This window comes from Aquarana catesbeiana, linkage group LG09 (assembly GCF_042186555.1).
Source record: "Aquarana catesbeiana isolate 2022-GZ linkage group LG09, ASM4218655v1, whole genome shotgun sequence".
Taxonomy (NCBI): Eukaryota; Metazoa; Chordata; class Amphibia; order Anura; family Ranidae; genus Aquarana; species Aquarana catesbeiana.
In genome coordinates this window covers 316903115-316928986 of record NC_133332.1, presented here as the reverse complement: position 1 = coordinate 316928986, position 25872 = coordinate 316903115, and the positions used below count along the sequence as shown (strand labels likewise).

Here is a 25872-nt window from a genome sequence, read left to right as displayed (position 1 = left end):
AGAGGGGGGGGGAGAGAGAACCCTAGGGGGTTCCAGAGAACCCTGCTGGAGAATGGCTGCTCTAAACAAAACATTTGTCAAATTTACCTTCTGCTTGCTTTTCGGCATTGTCGGAAATTTCATGTACTTCATTTTCATCTTCATCATCTCCCTCATCTTCTTCCCCTTCTTCATCATCTTCGTCGTCATCATCATCGTCCACTATGACCACACAGTCATCGGTGTTGTCGGGGTCGCTGTTAAAAACACACAGAACCGTTACCTCCAGGACAAAACAGGCGGAGAAAAGACAACGCAATCAACTCACTGACCTGTCCTCAGCTGCATGGTCATCACTTTCACCTTCCCCCATTAGGTAATATTGCAAAGGATTTGGCCAAAGGTCTTCTTTGATGATCTGCAGAAATGTCATGTATAGTAGACCAAATAGAGGACAATAGCTGGACACTCACATGAATAGGTGCATCTCTAACATTCTACCCGGTGCTGTCTGTTGTTAACCACTTCAATACCGGGCACTTTCACCCCCTTCCTGCCCAGGCGCCAATTTTCAGCTTTCAGCGCTCTCACACTTTGAATGACAATTGTGGTCATGCAACATTGTACCCATCTGCAAAGGTATTTAATCGCTGCTGGGTTTTTTTTTCTTTGCTAAACAAATTACCGAAAAATGACCTAAAACTTTGAAGAAAAAAAAAAAAAAACAACAAACCTTTTCCTTTGTCTCGGTTCTAACATTTTGAAAATAGATAATCTTTCTTCTTCACCGATATGCGCTGATGAGGCTGCACTGATGGACCCCCTGGTGGGCCCTGATGGGGGCTGCACTGATGGACCCTGATGGGGCTGCACTGATGATGGGCCCTGATGAGGCTGCACTGATGAGGGGCCCTGATGGGCCATAATAGGGCTGCAATGATGGGCACTAATAGGGCTGCAATGATGGGCACTAATGGGGCTGCAATGATGGGCACTAATGGGGCTGCAATGATGGGCACTAATAGGGCTGCAATGATGGGCACTAATAGGGCTGCAATGATGGGCACTAATAGGGCTGCAATGATGGGCACTAATAGGGCTGCAATGATGGGCACTAATAGGGCTGCAATGATGGGCACTAATAGGGCTGCAATGATGGGCACTAATAGGGCTGCAATGATGGGCACTAATAGGGCTGCAATGATGGGCACTAATAGGGCTGCAATGATGGGCACTAATAGGGCTGCAATGATGGGCACTAATAGGGCTGCACTCATGGGCACTAATAGGGCTGCACTCATGGGCACTAATAGGCTGCACTCATGGGCACTAATAGGGGCTTGGGCACTAATAGGCTGCACTCATGGGCACTAATAGGGCTGCACTCATGGGCACTATAGGGCTGCACTCATGGGCACTAATAGGGCTGCACTCATGGGCACTAATAGGGCTGCAATGATGGGCACTAATAGGGCTGCACTCATGGGCACTAATAGGGCTGCAATGATGGGCACTAATAGGGCTGCACTCATGGGCACTAATAGGGCTGCACTCATGGCACTAATAGGGCTGCACTCATGGGCACTAATAGGGCTGCACTCATGGGCACTAATAGGGCTGCACTGATGATCAGGGCCCTGATTATCAGAGTAAGTGTGCCTTATCACAGAATCAACGGTTATTGGCTTTCCTTCCCTCAGACAGTAACCGCGTTGAGGAAAGGAAAATGTCGACAACCAGCATTTGTTTACATGTGATAAGCTGTGCTTGGACACAACTAATCACATAGTAAAGGACCGCTGTGATGTGCATCAAAAACAGAGCGCGCTCCCGAGGGTGCGTCCGGGGAGGGGCAGGGGTTTCCGCCAGGACGTCCTTCCAGAAATTGGATGACCACTCTATAGTCAAATGACGGCAAGAGGTTAAAACACAGATCTTTGTCTACCTGTGGAACCTCTTGGATCCCAGGCCCTGGATGTACATGGGGGGGGGGGGGGCCTTGTGAAGATTTACCCGTCTTTCTCCCAGGAATTAAGCCAAGCAGGACCGGGTTGGGCTTATTCTTGGCAGGTAACAATGTCATAGTTTCATTCTACTTTTTTGACATTTAGGCTGAATTCCAGGAAACCTGGAACTCCTCCCTTGCAGTGGAGCAGCACCCACACCGCAAGGGTTAAAGCTAAATTCCAGGAATTCAGCTACTTTGTAAAAATGTGCTGGATTAGCAGGTTCACCAAATGGACTCATCCCTTTATTGTGGATGGAGCCTTGCGCGGCCACATTTTATTTATTTATTTTTTTTTTTAAGATTGTGACAGTGAGCGGGGGGAGAAGATTCCCCCCCCCCCACTCACTGTCAAAGCAGGAACTCAGGGTGGAGGTAGTCAGTGAGCTAGCTCTATGGAGGATTTAAAATATCAAAAAACACCCAGATGAGTGGGTGTCAGTCTGGAGGAGTGGGTGTTCCTAGGCAGGATGTATTTGAATGCAGATCCACCTAGGTAATGCCCGATACCAAGCCACAAGGATTAAAAGAACTGAACTACAAAGAATGAATAGGGGTGGGGGGGCACTAAAGACTGAGCTGTGAAGGACAGTGCTTGGTCCCCGCTAATGGTCTGTAGCCAGTCGGACCGATTCCCAATCATGTGACCACTGAAAGGCAATCAGAGGTGGGGGGGGGGGGGGGGGGGCAGGCTGACCTTTCCTGCCCCCACCCCCCCCCTCCTTAAAAGAGAAGCCAGGGCGGGTGTAAAAAGGTAAATAAATTCAATCTGACCATTCAAAATAAATTCTGTATCTGGACTGCTTTGGCAATATTGGTAAAGAGCCTGAACTGAACGCACCTTTTCTGCTACAAGTTATCCTGACAAATCATTACAAAATCAGGACCACCCTAAGTCCCTTAGCAAAAACACAGCAAGTTATGGCCATAAACATAATAAAATACATACAGACTATGAAACTTACCGTGGCTATACGGTCAGCTGCCGGGAAGTTGTGATCAGTGAACCAGCTGAAAAAACTTGGTGTGGAGTTGGCAGATTTGCCCTGGTACGACTCTGGGTTTTGTCGCCGCCACCATCGAATGGGAGTGGAGTGGGAGGTGAGGCGCCCTAAATTAAATAAAATAAAAAAGAAATTTTTAAAAAATATAATATAATATATATATTATATATACACACACATATATATACACACACACACACACAGTGGGGATGGAAAGTATTCAGACCCCCTTAAATTTTTCACTCTTTGTTATATTGTAGCCATTTGCTAAAATCATTTAAGTTCATTTTTTTCCTCATTAATGTACACACAGCCCCCCATATTGTACACACAGCACCCCATATTGTACACACAGCCCCCCATATTGTACACACAGCCCCCCATATTGTACACACAGCACCCCATATTGTACACACAGCCCCCCATATTGTACACACAGCCCCCCATATTGTACACACAGCGCCCCATATTGTACACACAGCACCCCATATTGTACACACATCACCCCATATTGTACACACAGCCCCCCATATTGTACACACAGCCCCCCATATTGTACACACAGCACCCCATATTGTACACACAGCACCCCATATTGTACACACAGCACCCCATATTGTACACACAGCCCCCTATATTGTACACACAGCACCCCATATTGTACACACAGCCCCCCATATTGTACACACAGCCCCCCATATTGTACACACAGCACCCCATATTGTACACACAGCCCCCTATATTGTACACACAGCCCCCCATATTGTACACACAGCCCCCCATATTGTACACACAGCCCCCTATATTGTACACACAGCACCCCATATTGTACACACAGCACCCCATATTGTACACACAGCACCCCATATTGTACACACAGCACCCCATATTGTACACACAGCACCCCATATTGTACACACAGCCCCCTATATTGTACACACAGCACCCCATATTGTACACACAGCGCCCCATATTGTACACACAGCACCTCATATTGTACACACAGCACCCCATATTGTACACACAGCCCCCTATATTGTACACACAGCCCCCCATATTGTACACACAGCCCCCCATATTGTACACACAGCACCCCATATTGTACACACAGCCCCCTATATTGTACACACAGCACCCCATATTGTACACACAGCGCCCCATATTGTACACACAGCACCTCATATTGTACACACAGCCCCCCATATTGTACACACAGCACCCCATATTGTACACACAGCACCCCATATTGACAGAAAAACACAGAATTGTTGACATTTTTTGCAGATTTATTAAAAAAGAAAAACTGAAATATCACATGGTCCTAAGTATTCAGACCCTTTGCTCAGTATTTAGTAGAAGCTCCTTTTGATGAGTCTTTTTGGGAAAGATGAAACAAGTTTTTCACACTTGGATTTGGGGATCCTCTGCCATTCTTTCTTGCAGATCCTCTCCAGTTCTGTCAGGGGGGATGGTAAACGTTGGTGGACAGCTATTTTTAGGTCTCTCCAGAGATGGTAAATTGGGTTTAAAGCGGGGTTCCACCCAAATTTTGAACATTATCTCTATGCATTCTCTTCCTTGCCTAGATGCTGACATGCTGTGTAAAAAAATTTAAATCGCCGTAATTACCTTTTTTTTTTCGAATCTTCTTAGCACTTCCTGGTTTTCCTCCCATGGGAGTAGGCGTGTTTCTAGCCTCTCCCAGACCTCCCACAGTCCCCTGGGAGCTAGTCTCAGGCTTCCCAGCATGCATTGTGCAACAGCGTCATCACAACATCTCGGTGAATGCTGGGAGCACAGCATTCACCGCATCCAGGAAATACATGCTTGTGGGCTTCAAATGCCCACAATGAACATGGAAACCGCCTTCAGTGAATTTTATAAGTTATTCTTTACAACAAAATCGGACACAGGCGGACCTATTACACAGAACATGTGAGTAGATAATCATAAGAAAAGTTTGTGAATGAACTCCAAAAAAAAAAAAAACGATAGATAGATAGGTGGACCCCCGCTTTAAGTCAGGGCTCTGGCTGGGCCATTCAAGAACAGTCATGGAGTTGTTGTGAAGCCACTCCTTCATTATTTTAGCTGTGTGCTCAGGGTCATCGTCTTGTTGGAAGGTAAACCTTCGGCCCAGTCTGAGGTCCTGAGCACTCTGGAGAAGGTTTTCATCCAGGATATCCCTGTACTTGGCCACATTCATCTTTCCCTCGATTGCAACCAGTCGTCCTGTCCCTGCAGCTGAAAAACACCCCCACAGCATGATGCTGCCACCACCATGCTTCACTGTTGGGACTGTATTGGACAGGTGATGAGCAGTGCCTGGTTTTCTCCACACATACCGCTTAGAATTAAGGCCACAAAGTTCTATCTTGGTCTTCTCAGACCAGAGAATCTTATTTCTCACCATCTTGGAGTCCTTCAGGTGTTTTTTTAGCAAACTCCATGCGGGCTTTCATGTGTCTTGCACTGAGGAGAGGTTTCCGTCGGGCCACTCTGCCATAAAGCCCCGACTGGTGGAGGGCTGCAGTGATGGTTGACTTTCTACAACTTTCTCCCATCTCCCGACTGCATCTCTGGAGCTCAGCCACAGTGATCTTTGGGTTCTTCTTTACCTCTCTCACCAAGGCTCTTCTCCCCCGATAGCTCAGTTTGGCCGGATGGTCAGCTCTAGGAAGGGTTCTGGTCGTCCCAAACGTCTTCCATTTAAGGATTATGGAGGCCACTGAGCTCTTAGGAACCTTAAGTGCAGCAGAATTTTTTTTGTAACCTTGTCCAGATCTGTGCCTTGCCACAATTCTGTCTCTGAGCTCTTCAGGCAGTTCCTTTGACCTCATGGTTCTCATTTGCTCTGACATGCACTGTGAGCTGTAAGGTCTTATATAGACAGGTGTGTGGCTTTCCTAATCAGGTCCAATCAGTATAATCAAACACAGCTGGACTCAAATGAAGGTGTAAAACCATCTCAAGGATGATCAGAAGAAATGGACAGCACCTGAGTTATATATATGAGTGTCACAGCAAAGGGTCTGAATACTTAGGACCATGTGATATTTCAGTTTTTCTTTTTTAATAAATCTGCAAAAATGTCAACAATTCTGTGTTTTTCTGTCAATATGGGGTGCTGTGTGTACAATATGGGGTGCTGTGTGTACAATATGGGGTGCTGTGTGTACAATATGGGGTGCTGTGTGTACAATATGGGGGGCTGTGTGTACATTAATGAGGAAAAAAAAATGAACTTATATGATTTTAGCAAATGGCTGCAATATAACAAAGAGTGAAAAATGTAAGGGGGTCTGAATACTTTTCGTCCCCACTGTGTGTGTATTTTAAAAAAAAGCCCTAATCAAAAAAAAAAAAAAAAAAAAAAAAAAAAAAAAAAAAAAAAAGGCTGCCTCCACACAAAGACAGTGCAGAATAAGGCATGAAAAGTTAGTAATGGGGAAAAGATTATCTGCAGGAGACCACAAGCAATACTGGTGGTCCTACTACTGTGCTGCTCACTGTTCTTGCTGGAGAGGAAGCTGTACCTGAGGACCTGCAGTGCAAAGATCCCCCTGCTTTTGTGTCATTCATTCTATGGATCTGTGCTTCTTCCACCTCTATCCTTACCCCAACTAGTCATCAGATCACCATTCATGGGAAGGGCGGCAGCTCTAACATTAGGAGGTAAAGCCCTGCTCCTCAGCAAACATGGCCGCCTCCACACAGAGACACAGTGCAGAATAAGGCATGAGAAGTTGGTAATGGGGAAAAGATCAACTATAGGGAAACCACGGGCATAACTGGTGATACCGGTGACTTGTCATTTGCACTCTGCCATCCAGTTTCTTGGGCAACCCTTCCAATGTTTAGTTCCTCTTTAAAATGCATCTTAAATCTACATTCGCTATATTATCACATCACCCCAAACATACAGAAATATTCAGAGCAGCTGCAAAGCAAACACTTGAACATTTGAGGTGTGAAGCAGAAGTGAAGACAACAAAATATGAGATCACATGCTCCGAAAGTCAGCAACCACTGTGAAAGAACGCAGACACGGCACTCACCGGAAGGGCCAAACTGGAACTCTTTGATGATCACATCGTTCTTGAAATAAGGGTTGGAGTTGAAATAGAATTTGATTTTACAACTTGACTTCAGGTGTGTGATGTCCTCCACCTATGGTAAACAGAAAGAGGTTTAGTAGCTCCGACGCTGAAAACGAAGGCCCAGCCGAGTGACACTGAATGAAGAAAAAGCAGCTTCTGGTGACAAAAGCATCACTATCACAAGGGGCTGATTTACAATAACTGGAGTTAACTTAATGTGGGGCTTTTTAGACCCCAGATCTCTCCTCCGCCCTAAAAAGCATTCGATCAAACTGAGATTGGTTTGATCAGATGCTTTACATGTCGGAAATTGCTTGTAACTAGGACTGCACCGATACAGATAGTAGTATCGTATCGGTACTTGTGCTTGTGCAAATGCTTCAATGCTTGATTCGATACCTGGGCAGTAAGGGGATGATTGGTGCGGCGGTGGGGGGAGTTACAATCAATGACCTCCATGTATAGAACTCAACGGCTTTCAGCTGCTTTATTGAAATCTATATAGGGAGATCGGTGCTTGTAACTCCCCCCCACTGCTGCACCGATCACCCCTGACTGTCCCGTGTCCTTCTCCGTGTCCTCCTCCAGTCTTACTCTCTGTGCTCCTCCTCCAGTCCCCCTCTGTGTCCTCCCTGCTCCTCAGGTCCCCCTCCGTGCTCCTCCGGTCCCCTTCCATGCTCCTCCGGTCCCCCTTCGTGTCCCCTTCCATGCTCCTCCGGTCCCCCACCGTGCTCCTCCGGTCCCCTTCCGTGCTCCTCCGGTCCCCCTCCGTGTCCCTCCGGTCCCCTTCCGTGCTCTTCCGGTCCCCTTCCGTTCTCCTCCGGTCCCCTTCCGTGCTCCTCCGGTCCCCTTCCGTGCTCCTCCGGTCCCCTTCCGTGTCTCTCCGGTCCCCCCCTGTGTCCTCCGTGCTCCTCCTGTCCCCCTCCATGCTCCTCCGACCCCCCTCTGTGTCCTTCCTGCTCCTCCGGTCCCCTTCCGTGCTCCTCCGGTCCCCCTCCGTGTCCCTCCGGTCCCCCTCCGTGTCCCTCCGGTCCCCTTCCGTGCTCCTCCGGTCCCCTTCCGTGCTCCTCCGGTCCCCTTCCGTTCTCCTCCGGTCCCCTTCCGTGCTCCTCCGGTCCCCTTCCGTGCTCCTCCGGTCCCCTTCCGTGCTCCTCCGGTCCCCTTCCGTGCTCCTCCGGTCCCCTTCCGTGTCTCTCCGGTCCCCCCGTGTCCTCCGTGCTCCTCCTGTCCCCCTCCATGCTCCTCCGACCCCCCTCTGTGTCCTTCCTGCTCCTCCGGTCCCCTTCCGTGCTCCTCCGGTCCCTCTCCGTGCTTCTCCGGTCCCTCTCCGTGCTCCTCCGGTCCCCTTCTGTGTCCTCCGTGCTCCTCCTGTCCCCCTCCATGTCCTCCGGTCCCCCTCCGTGCTCCTCGTGTCCCCCTCTGTGTCTTCCTCCAGTCCACCTCCGTGCTCCTCGTGTCCCCCTCCGTGTCCTCCGGTCCTCCTCCATGTCCTCCGTGCTCCTCCTGTCCCCCTCCGTGTCCTGCGGTCCCCCACTGTGTCCTCTGGTCCCCTCCGTGTTCCTTCTGTCTACTCCAGGCCCCTTCCCCCTCGGTGTCCTCTGTGCTCCTGCGGTCCCCCTCTGTGTCCTCAGTGTCCCTCTGGTCCCCCTCCCTGCTCCTCTGGTCCCCCTCTGTGCTCCTCCATGCTTCTCCTTTCCCCCTCTGTGTCCTCCATGCTCCTCCGGTCCCCCTCCGTGTCCTCCATGCTCCTCCGGTCCCCCTCCGTGTCCTCCATGCTCCTCCGGTCACCCTCCATGTCCTCGATGCTCCTCCAGTCCCCCTCCGTGCTCTTCTGGTCCCCCTCCATCCCAGATCTGTCAGGATGGATAGTGGAGGGAGCCAGTAAATGTCATTTATTGGCTCCTTCCTTTTCTGAATGCACAGTCAGTGAACATTGCCTCTGTCCATTCATAACTGAGCTTCTGTCTCCTGTCCATTCATTTTCAGTGCAGCTGAGACTGCTGAGAAAGGGAGTGGGGAATCTGTGTCCTCAGACCCTTTCTCTGTCTCAAAGGGGTGATGTCAGGGGTCTGTTTAGATCCCTGATATCCCACCAAAGCTCCCACCTCCCCCCAAGGGGTCTGAAAATAATAAAACTTAAAAAAAAAAACTAAGGTAAAAAAAAAATAACAAACTGACACTGTGCACCCCCCCACCCCAAAAAGGAAGCAATGTAAAAAAAAAAAAAAAAACTCCACCCTAAACTCGCTCATCCATGTCTTTATGGACCTTGCTTTGTGCACTGGTCCAAATCATTTGGTTCCAGTGAAGAGAACTCTTAAGGTGTCAGCATACCAAGACATTTTGGACAATTTCATGCTCCCAACTTTGTGGGAACAGTTTGGGGACGGCCCCTTCCTGTTCCAACATGACTGCCCACCAGTGCACAAAGCAAGGTCCATAAAGACATGGATGAGCGAGTTTGGGGTGGAGGAACTTGACTGGTCTGAACAGAGTCCTGACCTCAACCCTACAGAACACCTTTGGGACGAATTAGGAGCGGAGACTGCGAGCCTGGCCTACTTGTCCAACATCAGTGCCTGACCTCACAAGCGCTCTTCTGGAAGAATGGTCAAACATTCCCATAGACACCCTCCTAAACCTTGTGGACGGCCTTCCCAGAAGAGTTGAAGCTGTTATAGCTGTAAAGGGCGGAGCCAACTCAATATTGAACCCTACGGACTAAGACTGGGATGCCAATAATGTTAATGTGTGTTTAAAGGCAGGCGTCCCAATACTTTTGACGATATAGTGTATGTGGTATCGCTGCGAAGCAGAATTTTTGGGGGTTGTTCTTTGATGGTAGGTTATGGTAACAAGAAGTTGTTTTTTTTTACTATTTTGGGCAGTTTTCCTTTGATAATTAAAAAAATAATAATAATAATAATAAATATTAGGGAGATATCAGTTACCATTTACCACCAAAAGAAAGCCCAATTTGTCCTGAAAAAAATTTTAAAAAAAGGCGGCATAATCCACCCGGATGCACTAAGTAGTTGTGATGAGATGTACTGTTTTACTAACACATGTCAAAGTTGCAAAATTGTGCTTAGGCATCAACATTTGTTTTACCCTTAAGTGTGAAGGAGTCGAAGAATGTTTTTGGCAAATATATTAAAGGTTACAGCTAAACAATTTTTTTTTACTCTACTTCTGGTTATCAGTAAACTTTCACATCTGAAGGTCAAGAAATCGCATCTTATCATATACAGGACACTTACCTGCAAGTTATTCATGTAACTCAGTGTGTCCTCATCCCGATCATTTATCATAGCAGACAGCTGAGGATGATTGAGAAACTGAAGCACGTTAAGGAGCAACAAAGCTGCGTTTGTGTTCATATTATACAGTTTATCAATATACTGTACAGTGCCTTGAAAAAGTATTCATACCCCCTTGACGTTCCCCAAATTTTGTCATGTTACAACCAAAAACATAAATGTGTTTTATTGGGATTTTATGTGATAGACCAACACAAAGTGGCTCATAATTGTGAAGTGGAAGGAAAACGATAAATGATACAAATAAATATGTGAAAAGTGTGGGGGGGGGGGGGCATTTGTATAGCGCCCCCCGGAGTCAATACTTTGTAGAACCCCCTTTCTCTACAAATCTTTTTGGGGATGTCTCTACCAGCTTTGCACATCTAGAGAGGACATTTCTGCCCATTCTTTTTTGCAGAATATCTCAAGCTCTGTCAGATTGGATGGAGAGCGTCTGTGAACAGCAATTTTCAAGTCTTACTACAGATTCTCAATGTGATTTAGGTCTGGACTGTGACTGGGCCATTCTAACACATGAATATGCTTTGATCTAAACCATTCCATTGTAGCTCTGGCTGGATGTTTCGGGTCGTTGTCCTGCTGGAAGGTGAACCTCCGCCCCAGTCTCAAGTCTTTTGTAGACTCTAACAGGTTTTCTTCTAAGATTGTCCTGTATTTGTCTCCATCCATCTTCCCATCAACTCTGACCAGCTTCCCTGTCCCTGCTGAAGAAAACCATCCCCACCACATGATGCTGCCACCACCATGTTTCACGGTGGGGATGGTGTGTTCAGGGTGCTGTGCAGTGTTAGTTTTCCCCCACACATAGCGTTTTGCTTTTAGGCCAAAAAAATAATTTTTGGTCTCATCTGACCAGATCACCTTCTTCTACATGTTTGCTGTGTCCTCCACATGGCTTCTCACAAACTACAAACAGGACTTCTTATGACTTTCTTTCACCAATGTCTTTCTTCTTGTCACTCTTCCATAAAGGGCAGATTTGTGGAGAACACGACTAATAGTTGTCCTGTGGACAGATTCTCCCACCTGAGCTGTGGATCTCTGCAGCTCCTCCAGAGTTACCATGGACCTCTTGGCTCTTCTCTGATGAATGCTCTCCTTGCCCGGCCTGTCAGTTTAGGTGGACGGCCATGTCTTGGTAGGTTTGCAGTTGTGCCATACTCTTTCCATTTTCCGATGATGGATTGAACAGAGCTCCGTGAGATGTTCAAAGCTTGGGAGATTTTTATATAACCTAACCCTGCTTTATACTTCTCCACAACTTTATCCCTGACCTTCATGATGCTGTTTGTTCACTAAGGTTCTCTAACAAACCTCTGAGGGCTTCACAGAACAGCTGTATTTATACTGAGATTAAATGACACACAGGTGGACTCTATTTACTAATTAGGTGACTTCTGAAGGCAATTGGTTCCACTAGATTTTAGTTAGGGGTATCAGAGTAAAGGGGGCTGAATACAAATGCCCCCCCACACTTTTCACATATTTATTTGTATCATTTATCATTTTCTTTTCACTTCACAATTATGTGCCACTTTTCTTGCAGATTTCCATGTATCTTAGCTATGAAAAAAATAAATATAAAAGTTACTGCAACTGTCTGCAAGTTCACTATTCATTTTACATACATACCACATTTCAGTCAAAAATTTAAAACAAAATTGTTAGCAGGTAAAGCGTTTTACTGGAAGAATCCTCCTTACATTGGTGATCAGTGAGAAGAATGTTCCTTACATTGGTGATCAGTGGGAAGAATGTTCCTTACATTGGTGATCAGTGGGAAGAATGTTCCTTACATTGGTGGTCAATATGAAGAATGTCCCTTACATTGGTGATCAGTGGGAAGAATGTTCCTTACATTGGTGATCAGTGAGAAGAATGTTCCTTACATTGGTGATCAGTGAGAAGAATGTTCCTTACATTGGTGATCAGTGAGAAGAATGTTCCTTACATTGGTGATCAGTGGGAAGAATGTTCCTTACATTGGTGATCAGTGGGAAGAATGTTCCTTACATTGGTGATCAGTGGGAAGAATGTTCCTTACATTGGTGATCAGTGAGAAGAATGTTCCTTACATTGGTGATCAGTGGGAAGAATGTTCCTTACATTGGTGATCAGTGGGAAGAATGTTCCTTACATTGGTGATCAGTGAGAAGAATGTTCCTTACATTGGTGGTCAGTGGGAAGAATGTTCCTTACATTGATGATCAGTGAGAAGAATGTTCCTTACATTGGTGATCAGTGAGAAGAATGTTCCTTACATTGGTGATCAGTGAGAAGAATGTTCCTTACATTGGTGATCAGTGAGAAGAATGCTCCTTACATTGGTGATCAGTGAGAAGAATGTCCCTTACATTGGTGATCAGTGAGAAGAATGTTCCTTACATTGGTGATCAGTGGGAAGAATGTTCCTTACATTGGTGATCAGTGAGAAGAATGTTCCTTACATTGGTGATCAGTGGGAAGAATGTTCCTTACATTGGTGATCAGTGGGAAGAATGTTCCTTACATTGGTGATCAGTGAGAAGAATGTTCCTTACATTGGTGATCAGTGAGAAGAATGCTCCTTACATTGGTGATCAGTGAGAAGAATGTCCCTTACATTGGTGATCAGTGGGAAGAATGTTCCCTACATTGGTGATCAGTGAGAAGAATGTTCCTTACATTGGTGATCAGTGAGAAGAATGTCTCTTACATTGGTGATCAGTGAGAAGAATGTTCCTTATATTGGTGATCAGTGAGAAGAATGTTCCTTACATTGGTGATCAGTGAGAAGAATGTTCCTTACATTGGTGATCAGTGAGAAGAATGTTCCTTACATTGGTGATCAGTGAGAAGAATGCTCCTTACATTGGTGATCAGTGAGAAGAATGTTCCTTACATTGGTGATCAGTGAGAAGAATGTTCCTTACATTGGTGATCAGTGGGATGAATTTCCTTACATTACAGACAGCTTAAAAAAATCATTGTGGTCAATGGTTACTTATCAGAGACAGAGAAAACTGCTTTTTACTCAAGGAACCCTCAACATCCTGTGCAGGAAACCTAGAGCTCCATGGCACCCTGGTTAAGAATGGCTAATCTATAGTACTGTGCAAATGTTTTAGGCAGATGTGAAGAAAAACTGTAAAAGTAAGAACGCTTTAAAAAATATATATATTAATGGTTTATTTTTATCAATTTACAAAATGCAAAGGGAGCGAAGAAAAATCTAAATCCAAACAATATTTGGTGTGACTTCCCTTTGGCTTCAAACCAGCATCAATTCTTACACTTGCACAAATCAGGGATTTTGTAGGATTAGAGTCAGGTGTATGATTAACCAATTATACCAAGCAGGTGATAATGATCATCAATTTCATATTTAGGCGGAAACACCATCATAAACAGAAGCAGCTGTGTAGGAGGCTTAAAATTGGTTGAGGAACAGCCAAACTCTGCTACTAAGGTGAGGCTGTGGAAGACAGTTTCATGTCACAGGTCATACACCATGGCAAGACTGAGCAAAGAAACAAGACACAAGGTAGTTATCTACTGTATCAGCAAGGTCTCTCCCAGGGAAAGATCTCAAAGCAGACTGGGGGTTCAAGATGTACTGTTCAAGCTCTTCTGAAGAAGCAGAAAGAAAACGGGTAATGTCGAGGAGTGTAGACGCAGGTACCACCATCTACTGTCTGGAGAAGTCTGGTGGAAACCAGTGGGACCCAGGTACACCCATCTACTGTCCGGAGAGATCTGGTGGAAGCCAGTGGGAACCAGGTCTGAGAACGTCGAGGAGTGTAGACGCATTGGTCAGGTAACGTTGAGGAGCGCAGACGCAGTGGTCGGGCAATGTTGAGTGAGGAGCGCGAATGCAGTGGTCGAGCAACGTTGAGGAGCGTAGATGCAGTGGTCGGCCAAGGAAACTCAATGCAGCTGATGAAAACAACATGCTCACTTTCCTTGTACATCGGAAGACGTCCAGCAGTGCCATCAGCACAGAACAAGTGGAAACCAGTGGGACCCGGGTACACCCATCTACTGTCCAAGGAAGTATTGTGGAAACCAGTGGGAACCAGGTCCACCCATCTACTGTCCGGAGAAGTCTGGTGGAAACCAGTGGGACCTAGGTCCACCCATCTACTGTCCAGAGAAGTCTGATGGAAACCAGTGGGACCCAGGTCCACCCATCTATTGTCCAGAGAAATCTGGTGGAAAGCAATGGGACCCAGTAACACCCAACCACCGACCGGAGAAGTCTGGTGGAAACCATTGGGACCCAGGTCCACCCATCTACTGTCTGGAGAAGTTTGGTGGAAACCCATCCACCCATCTACTGTCTGTAGAAGTCTGGTGGAAAGCAATGGGATCCAGGTCCACCCATCTACTGTCCAGAGAAGTCTGGTGGAAACCAGTGGGACCCAGGTCCACCCATCTACTGTCTGGAGAAGTCTGGCAAGACGTGGTCTTCATGGAAGAATAATGGCCAAAAAGCCAAACCTCGGACATGGAAACAAGGCTAAGAGACTCAACTATGCAGAAAAACATAGGGGTTCTGGGGTTAAAAAAAAATGGCAGCAGGTTCTCTGGACTGATGAGCCAAAATGTGAAATATTTGGCTGTAGCAGGAGGCAAATTGTTTGGGGAAGGGCTGGAGAGCGATAAAATGAGTGTCTGCAGACAACTGTGAAGCATGGTGGAGGTTCATTGCAAGTCTGGAGCTGCATTTCTGTCAATGGAGTTGGAGATTTTGGTCAGAATCAAAGGTATTCTCAATGCTGAGAAATACAGGCAGATATTTCTCCATCATGCCATACCATCAGGGAGGCATGGAATTGGCCCCAAATTTATTCTGCAACAGGAAAACCACCCCAAACATACAGTCATTGAGAACCATCTTCAGTGTAAAGAACAAGGAGTCATGGAAGTGATGGTTTGGGCCCCCCACAGAGCCCTGATCTCACCATCATGGAGTCTGCCTGGGATGAAGAGACAGGAGGATTGGAGGCAGCTGACATCCACAGAACATCTGTGCTTAGTTCTCCAAGATGTACAGAGAACAACCTACCTACCGAGTTCACCAACTGTGTGCAAGTCTACCTAGAAGAAGGCAAGGGGGGGGGGGTGTCACCCCAAATATTGATTGGATTTCTCTTCTGTTCAGTAACTTTCTATTTTGTTCGTTGATAAAAGTAAACTATTAACATTTTTATTTCTGAAAACATTCTTCGTTTACAGCATTAGCATCCCACCCGCCTAAGACTTTTGCACAGTAGTGTATATAATGTACTTATTTCAGGTCAGGGACCCAAAGTAGTACCGAAGCCAGTGGATCAGCATACCAGCCAGGCCATTGAGTGACTCCTCTGATCCAGCAGTTGGGTCAATTTCAGCTTCTGCTATTGAGCTCAGTAAACATATGCACGAGCTTATAGCTGTACAATGCCGGCTGGATATGCGAATGCCCATGCCATTCAAGATTTCTTTACAGCCCAACCAATGATGGGGCACTATTCCTCCCACTGATACCAGTGGTGGGACACTATTCCTCCCACTGACACCAATGATGGGACACTATTCCTTCCACTGACACCAGTGATGGGACACTATTCCTCCCACTGACACCAGTGATGGGACACTATTCCTCCCACTGACACCAATGATGGGACACTATTCCTTCCACTGACACCAATGATGGGACACTATTCCTTCCACTGACACCAATGATGGGACACTATTCCTCCCACTGATGGGACACTATTCCTCCCACTAATGGGACACACTATTCCTCCCACTGACACCAATGATGGGACACTATTCCTCCCACTGACGGGACACTATTCCTCCCACTGACACCAATGATGGGACACTATTCCTCCCACTGATGGGACACTATTCCTCCCACTGACACCAATGATGGGACACTATTCCTTCCACTGACACCAATGATGGGACACTATTCCTCCCACTGATGGGACACTATTCCTCCCAGTGATGGGACACACTATTCCTCCCACTGACACCAATGATGGGACACTATTCCTCCCACTGATGGGACACACTCTTCCTCCCACTGACACCAATGATGGGACACTATTCCTCCCACTGACACCAATGATGGGACACTATTCCTCCCACTGATGGGACACTATTCCTCCCACTGATGGGACACTATTCCTCCCACTGACACCAATGATGGGACACTATTCCTCCCACTGATGGGACACTATTCCTCCCACTGACACCAATGATGGGACACTATTCCTCCCACTGACACCAATGATGGGACACTATTCCTCCCACTGACACCAATGATGGGACATTATTCCTCCCACCAATACCAATGATGGGACACTATTCCTCCCACTGACACCAATGATGGGACACTATTCCTCCCACTGATGGGGCACTATTCCTCCCACTGACACCAATGATGGGACACTATTCCTCCCACTGATGGGGCACTATTCCTCCCACTGACACCAATGATGGGTCAGTATTCCTTCCACTGATACCAACAATGGGGCACTTCTATTGACCACAGGCGCTTTGTAATTGTTTTTTTACTCCCACTGACTCTGGAACATTTTCCACTCTCACTGGCCACAGTCTGTCCCTCGTAAGGTCTGAAGGACAGTAAACTGGCCCTTTGTTTACATTTTGGAGATCCCTGTTCTTGGGTACCAGAACCCTTCTCCACTCTCGAGTTGCCCTGGCTTTGGAGCCTATGAGAGGCCCCGACCACTGGAAGTGTCGCCTGCACCAATAAGGACGTGCACATTAAACAGGCAGTGATGCGGACACCCAAAGAAGGACCCCAGGAACTAAACAGAAGAGAGAAGGATCATCATGCGATTGTGGCCTCAGGTAAAATGGGCATTTGTAAAGTTTTCTTTTCACATTTCCCTAATCTAAAAAGTGGGGGGGAAATGTGTTTACCCAGATCTCAGCCTGGCACGCCCCCGGCCTCAGATCTCAGCCTGGCACGCCCCCGGCCCCAGATCTCAGCCTGGCACGCCCCCGGCCCCAGATCTTAGCCTGGCACGCCCCCGGCCCCAGATCTTAGCCTGTCACGCCCCCGGCCCCAGATCTTAGCCTGGCACGCCCCCGGCCCCAGATCTCAGCCTGGCACGCTCGGCATACATAAATAAGGCTACAACACTTCTGTTTAAAGAGGACAATAAAATTGAACCCCTGGGATGAGCTGTCACATCTGTCAGGCTGTCATTGATTTGTACAGGCTGTCATTGATTTGTACAGGCTGCCATTGATTTGTACAGGCTACTGCCTGCAGCTGTACAGATCTTATTGCCCATTCCAGAGGTACAGGGACTGGATCAGTGGTCACACTTGTACACAGGGTGGATATAAATCAATGTTTTGTTTTTGTTTTTTTTTAATTAAAAAAAAAAGTATTTAAATCAGATTTTTTTTTATTTAAATCTTAATTTTTTTTTTAAATCTGATTTTTTTTTATCTCAGATTTATTTTAATAAAATGCTTTTGGAGTAAAAGTCTATCTAAAAGATAGTTTTCCATTTAAGATGCATTAATAATTTAGTTTATTCAGCATGAAACGGAGCTTAGTTTATGTAGCACAAGGCTGTATATATTCTGCAATATTTACATTTTTTTTGGTAAACTCATTCAATGAATCCAAGCTCTGCAAGCTGAGACAACATGCACTGCATTGATACATTCACACAATTTTACAGTAACCCTGAGATAAAATAAAGTTCAGGAATATTCCTTTATCGCATTATTCTGCAAATCTATGTACACTACAAACTGTATGATTGGATCGGTTCTGATATCGCTGTTTTACAAACCCGACAGCTTATTACGCTAAATAGGAAACCTTCATTTTTTTTGCAAATATTAAAGATTCTACATACCAGCAAGAATGAGTCCTTACATATAAAGAGCACCTGTCATTTCAGATCCATCATGGCAGCGCCTGTTAGCGGGCGTCCAATCACCTGCTGCCACCACGTCCCTCACCTTGTTGTGTCACCACCGCGTCACCAGCCATCCCATTAAAGTGAATGGGACTTCGGTGAATCAAGAGCGGCTCAGTGGAGGGGTCAACGGCAGGGTCAGAGGAGGGGTCAACGGCGGGGTCAGAGGAGGGGTCAACGGCGGGGTCAGAGGAGGGGTCAACGGCGGGGTCAGAGGAGGGGTCAACGGCGGGGTCAGAGGAGGGGTCAACGGCGGGGTCAGAGGAGGGGTCAACGGCGGGGTCAGAGGAGGGGTCAACGGCGGGGTCAGAGGAGGGGTCAACGGCGGGGTCAGAGGAGGGGTCAACGGCGGGGTCAGAGGAAGGGTCAACGGCGGGGTCAGAGGAGGGGTCAACGGCGGGGTCAGAGGAGGGGTCAACGGCGGGGTCAGAGGAGGGGTCAACGGCGGGGTCAGAGGAGGGGTCAACGGCGGGGTCAGAGGAGGGGTCAACGGCGGGGTCAGAGGAGGAGCCAACAGCGGGCTCAGAGGAGGAGCCAACAGCGGGCTCAGAGGAGGGGCCAACAGCGGGCTCAGAGGAGGGGCCAACAGCGGGCTCAGAGGAGGGGCCAACAGCGGGCTCAGAGGAGGAGCCAACAGCGGGGTCAGAGGAGGATTCAACAGCGGGGTCAGAGGAGGGGTCAACAGCGGGGTCAGAGGAGGGGTCAACAGCGGGGTCAGAGGAGGGGTCAACAGCGGGGTCAGAGGAGGGGTCAACAGCGGGGTCAGAGGAGGAGCCAACAGCGGGGTCAGAGGAGGAGCCAACAGCAGGGTCAGAGGAGGATTCAACAGCGGGGTCAGAGGAGGGGTCAACAGCGAGCTCAGGGGTCAACAGCGGGGTCAGAGGAGGGGTCAACAGCGGGGTCAGAGGAGGGGTCAACAGCGGGGTCAGAGGAGGGGTCAACAGCGGGGTCAGAGGAGGGGTCAACAGCGGGGTCAGAGGAGGGGTCAACAGCGGGGTCAGAGGAGGGGCCAACAGCGGGGTCAGAGGAGGGGCCAACAGCGGGGTCAGAGGAGGAGCCAACAGCGGGGTCAGAGGAGGAGCCAACAGCGGGGTCAGAGGAGGAGCCAACAGCGGGGCCAGTGGAGGAGCCAACAGCAGGGTCAGAGGAGGAGCCGCTGTGGGACAGAAATGACAGTTGCTCTTTAAAAATCATGATTTAAAATCGAGTTGATTTAAATCAAATCCACCCTAATTGTACAGCTGCAGCCTGTCATTGTACGAGCCTCTGGCTGCAGCTGTACAGATGTGACTGCCCAGAGGTTACCTGCACACAGGGATCGATAAGCGATCACATCTATAGACCCACAGCATGTGTCAGCCTGTCATTGATATGTACAGATATTACTTCCCATTCCAGAGGTTGTATAAATACAGGGATGGATAAGCAGGTACATCAACAGGGCCGTAACACCTGTCATTGATCTGAGCAGGCTCCTGGCTGCAGCTGCACAGATACGATTGTTGTATGAGCAGTCACACCAGTACAGCGGCGGCCCCTATCAGCCTGTCATTGATCTGTACAGATGTGACTGTTCATCGCAGAGGTTACCTGCATACGGATGAGTGGTAGATGGATGAGCGGTCACATCCATAGAGCCACAGCTCGTGTCAGCCTGTCATTGATCCGTACAGATATAAATGTTCGTCCCAGAGGTTACATGTATACAGGGATGGATGAGCAGTCACACCAGTACAGCCGCGGCCCCATCAGCCTGTCACTAATCTGTACAGATATGACCGTTCGTCCCAGAGGTTACCTGCACACAGGGATGGATAAGCGATTACATCTATAGAGCCACAGCATGTGTCAGCCTGTCATTGATCTGTACAGATGTGACTGTCTCCAAGGTTACCTGCCTACAGGCATGCATCCATCTCTGTATGCAGGTAACCTCTGGGATGTACGGTCATATCTGTACAGATCAATGACGGGCTGATGGGGCCACAGCTGTACTGGTGACTGCTCATCTATAGAGCCACAGCATGTGTCAGCCTGTCATTGATCTGTACAAATGTGACTGTCCCAGAGGTTACATGCATACAGGGATGTGTGAGCGGTCACATCCATAGAGCCGCAGCCCCATCAGCCTGTCATTGGTCTGTACAGAGGTTACCTGCATACAGAGACGGATAAGCGGTCACGCAAGTACAGCCGCGGCCCCTATCAGCCTGTCATTGATCTGTACAGGTGTGACTGTTCATCGCAGAGGTTACCTGCATACAGGGATGGGTGAGCGGTCACATCCACAGAGCCACAGCATGTGTCAGCCTGTCATTGATCCGTACAGATGTGAATGTTTTTCCCAGAGGTTACATGTATACAGGGATGGATGAGCAGTCACACCAGTACAGCCGCAGCCCCATCAGCCTGTCGCTGATCTGTACAGATATGACCGTTCGTCCCAGAGGTTACCTGCATACAGGGATAGGTGAGCAGTTACATCCATAGAGCAACAGCAGGTGTCAGCCTGTCATTGGTCTGTACAGATGTGACGGTCTCCGAGGTTACCTGCATACAGGGATAGGTGAGCAGTTACATCCATAGAGCAACAGCAGGTGTCAGCCTGTCATTGGTCTGTACAGATGAGACGGTCTCCAAGGTTACCTGCATACAGGGATGGATCGATCCCTGTATGCAGGTAACCTCTGCGATAAACGGTCATATCTGTACAGATCAATGACAGGCTGATGGGGCCGTGGCTGTACTGGTGTGACTGCTCATCTATAGAGACACAGCACGTGTCAGCCTGTCATTGATCCGTACAGATGTGACAATTCGTCCCAGAGGTTACTTGCATACAGGGATGGAGGAGCGGTCACATCCATAGAACCGCAGCCCCATCACCCTATCATTGATCTGTACAGATATGACCGTTCGTCTCAGAGGTTACCTGCATACACGGATGGATGAGCAGTTACATCTATAGAGCCACAGCATGTGTTAGCCTGTCATTGATCTGTACAGATGTGACTGTCTCCAAGGTTGTCTGCCTACAGGGATGGATCGATCCCTGTAGGCAGGTAACCTCTGTGATGAACAGTCATATCTGTACAAATCAATGACAGGCTGATGAGGCCGCGGCTGTACTGGTGTGACTGCTCATCCATCCCTGTATACAAATAACCTCTGGGATGAACAGTCACATCTGTACAGATCAATGACAGGCTGACATATGTTGTGGCTGCATAAAGGGATGGATAAGCGATTACATCTATAGAGCCACAGCATGTGTCAGCCTGTCATTGATCTGTACAGATGTGACTGTCTCCAAGGTTACCTGCCTACAGGCATGCATCCATCTCTGTATGTAGGTAACCTCTGGGATGTACGGTCATATCTGTACAGATCAATGACGGGCTGATGGGGCCACAGCTGTACTGGTGACTGCTCATCTATAGAGCCACAGCATGTGTCAGCCTGTCATTGATCTGTACAAATGTGATTGTCCCAGAGGTTATATGCATACAGGGATGTGTGAGCGGTCACATCCATAGAGCCGCAGCCCCATCAGCCTGTCATTGGTCTGTACAGAGGTTACCTGCATACAGAGACGGATAAGCGGTCACGCAAGTACAGCCGCGGCCCCTATCAGCCTGTCATTGATCTGTACAGGTGTGACTGTTCATCCCAGAGGTTACCTGCATACAGGGATGGGGGAGCGGTCACATCCACAGAGCCACAGCATGTGTCAGCCTGTCATTGATCCGTACAGATGTGAATGTTTTTCCCAGAGGTTACATGTATACAGGGATGGATGAGCAGTCACACCAGTACAGCCGCAGCCCCATCAGCCTGTCGCTGATCTGTACACATATGACCGTTCGTCCCAGAGGTTACCTGCATACAGGGATAGGTGAGCAGTTACATCCATAGAGCAACAGCAGGTGTCAGCCTGTCATTGGTCTGTACAGATGTGACGGTCTCCAAGGTTACCTGCATACAGGGATGGATCGATCCCTGTATGCAGGTAACCTCTGCGATAAACGGTCATATCTGTACAGATCAATGACAGGCTGATGGGGCCGTGGCTGTACTGGTGTGACTGCTCATCTATAGAGACACAGCATGTGTCAGCCTGTCATTGATCCGTACAGATGTGACAATTCGTCCCAGAGGTTACCTGCATACAGGGATGGAGGAGCGGTCACATCCATAGAGCCGCAGCCCCATCAGCCTATCATTGATCTGTACAGATATGACCGTTCGTCTCAGAGGTTACCTGCATACACGGATGGATGAGCAGTTACATCTATAGAGCCACAGCATATGTTAGCCTGTCATTGATCTGTACAGATGTGACTGTCTCCAAGGTTATCTGCCTGCAGGGATGGATCGATCCCTGTATGCAGGTAACCTCTGCGATGTACGGTCATATCTGTACAGATCAATGACAGGCTGATGGGGCCGCGGCTGTACTGGTGTGACTGCTCATCCATCCCTGTATACAAATAACCTCTGGGATGAACAGTCACATCTGTACAGATCAATGACAGGCTGACATATGTTGTGGTTGCATATAGGGATGGATAAGCGATTACATCTATAGAGCCACAGCATTTGTTAGCCTGTCATTGATCTGTACAGATGTGACTGTCTCCCGAGGTTACCTGCCTACAGGGATGGATCCATCCTGTAGGCAGGTAAGCTCTGCGATCAACGTTCATATCTGTACAGATCAATGACAGGCTGATGGGGTCGCGGCTGTACTGGTGTGACTGCCCATCTACAGAGCCACAGCATGTGTCAGCCTGTCATTGATCCGTACAGATGTGACATTTCGTCCAGAGTTTACCTGCATACAGGGATGGATGAGTGATCACATCCAGAGCCGCAGCATGTGTCAGCCTGTCATTGATCCGTACAGATGTAAATGTTCGTCCCAGAGGTTACATATATACAGGGATGGATGAAGTCACACCAGTACAGCCGCGACCCCATCAGCCTGTCATTGATCTGTACAGATGTGACAGTCTCCGAGGTTACCTGCACACAGAGACGGGTGAGCAGTTACATCTATAGAGCCACAGCATGTGTTAGCCTGTCATTGATCCGTACAGATGTGACTGTCCCAGAAGTTACCTGCATACAGGGATGGGTAAGCGATTACATCTATAGAGCCACAGCATGTGTTAGTCACATCTTTACAGATCAATGACAGGCTGACGCATGCTGTTGCTCTATAGATGTAACTGCTCACCCAACCCTGTATGCAGGTAACCTCTGGGACGAATGGTCATATCTGTACGGATCAGCGACAGGCTGATGGGGCCGCGGCTGTACTTGTGTGACTGCTCATCTACAGAGCCACAGCATGTGTCAGCCTGTCATTGATCCGTACAGATGTGACAATTTGTCCCAGAGTTTACCTGCATACAGGATGGATGAGCGGTCACATCCACAGAGCCGCAGCATGTGTCAGCCTGTCATTGATCCGTACAGATGTAAATGTTCGTCCCAGAGGTTACATGTATACAGGGATGGATGAGCAGTCACACCAGTACAGCCGCGGCCCCATCAGCCTGTCATTGATCTGTACAGATGTGACTGTCTCCAAGGTTAGCTGCCTACAGGATGGATTCATCCCTGTAGACAGGTAACCTCTGTGATGACGTTCATATCTGTACAGATCAATGACAGGCTGATGGGGCCGCGGCTGTTCTGGTGTAACTGCTCATCTACAGAGCCACAGCATGTGTCAGCCTGTCATTGATCCATACAGATGTAAATGTTCGTCCCAGAGGTTACATGCATACAGGGATGGATGAACAGTCACACCAGTACAGCGGCGGCCCCCATCAGCCTGTCATTGATCTGTACAGATGTGACAGTCTCTGAGGTTACATGCATACAGGTATGGGTGAGCAATTACATCTATAGAGCCACAGCCCCATCAGCCTGTCACCGATCTGTACAGATGAGACCGTTCGTCCCAGAGATTACCTGCATACAGAGACAGATAAGTGGTCACACAGTACAGCCGCGGCCCCCCCATCAGCCTGTCATTGATCCGTACAGATGTGAATGTTCGTCCCAGAGATTACCTGCACACAGCGGCGCCCCCCATCAGCCTGTCATTGATCTGTACAGATGTGACGGTCTCCGAGGTTACCTGCACACAGAGATGGGTGAGCAGTTACATCTATAGAGCCACAGCATCTGTCAGCCTGTCATTGATCCGTACAGATGAGACCGTTCGTCCCAGAGGTTACCTGCACACAGCGGCGGCCCCTATCAGCCTGTCATTGATCTATAAAGGCTGCGGCAGTAGACAGACCCCTGTGACCCCCCAGGCGGGGTATGGGATGTGTGACCCCCCCCGGAGGTATAATCGCCCCCCCCCCCCCCCCCCGACAGACATATTAGGATACAGCGGTGACCCAGAATCGGGGATGGCGCGTATGATGGAATTGCGCTTCTGGTGTGCGGCTTCCTCAGCTGCCCGTAGCGTCTCTTGAGCTGCAGCAGCGCCCGGTCGGCCCGCTCGTTGACGGCCCTCAGCTCCTCCTGCACCGTCTCCAGGGCCCGCAGGGAGCGGTCGCTGCTGGGCGGCTGAGTCCGACGCTGACGATGCAGCACTCGTCGCCCTCGCTGACAAGAGTTCCGCTCCCCGGAGTCGGAGGAGAGGGGCGACGGCGCGGCCGGCTCCTCCGGCCCCTTCCCGTCGCGGCTCTTCTGCCCGTTCCTCCGGTGCGGCTCCACCCCCCGCTCCTTGTCGGACGGTTTCCGCGGCGACGGGTTGCCGCCGCCGCCGCTGCTCCTCCTCCTCCTCTTCTCGGCGTCTCCCCGCCTTCGGGGGCGTGGGGCATCCCCGGGCGCTCTCGCCGGTGTCGCCCCTCTCCGGGGTGCAGACGGGGAGGCCGCCGTTGGGCTCCTCGGGGGTTTTTTTCTTCTTCTCCTCCGGCGGCGGGGGGTCGCCGCAGTCTCGCCAGTTGGTCATCTCGCACAGCGCCTGGGCGGCCTGCGCCTCCTGGTCCAGGGCGCCGTCCTTCCTGCCGTTCTCCTCCGCCTCCGCCACCCGAGGCTGCTTGGCCGGGGGAGGGGGGCACTCTCCTTGTCGTCCGGGCGACTCATGGCGTGGGAACGCGCGGGTTTCAGGGCAGGCGGCGTGGGCGGTCAGCGGCGCTCCGCGCATGGTCCGGCATCTGTAAAAAAATAAATAAAAATTCAATTAAAAAAAAAAAAAAAGGTGACAAAAACAAAAAAAAAAACATTAGACCCAATTCCACTCAGAACACCCCTCCCCTCCCCCCCTTAGGGCCACTTACTCACCCCACAGGGGGCCACCTCCAAAAAACTTGTCTCCACCCGAGCGAGTGACGTCAGGGAAAGCCTCCTTCTCGGCGCCGAGCACGTGACTGAACACCGGACGTCACACCGACTAGAGCCCGGCCGCATCTCCCGCCCGATACGAACCGAGGTCACGTGAGCTGGACGCTTCTCCTCCACCCCCCTCCCCACCTCACCCACTCCTGACAGGCGCGC

At 49.0% G+C, this 25872-nt stretch overlaps 1 protein-coding gene across 1 annotated transcript; it reads right to left on the bottom strand.

Annotated features, from left to right (window-relative positions):
* Window positions 1-87: 87 nt before the first annotated feature.
* Window positions 88-25872, bottom strand: LOC141108798 (uncharacterized; the record flags this gene model as incomplete). Its single annotated transcript, XM_073600739.1, is given in 12 exon segments — window positions 88-236; window positions 312-397; window positions 2950-3095; window positions 7047-7158; window positions 10349-10426; window positions 24759-24775; window positions 24778-24810; window positions 24813-24947; window positions 24950-24980; window positions 24982-25136; window positions 25168-25532; window positions 25660-25872. Coding segments are annotated over 11 exon segments (1297 nt in total), but the record flags the coding sequence as incomplete, so codon positions are not given.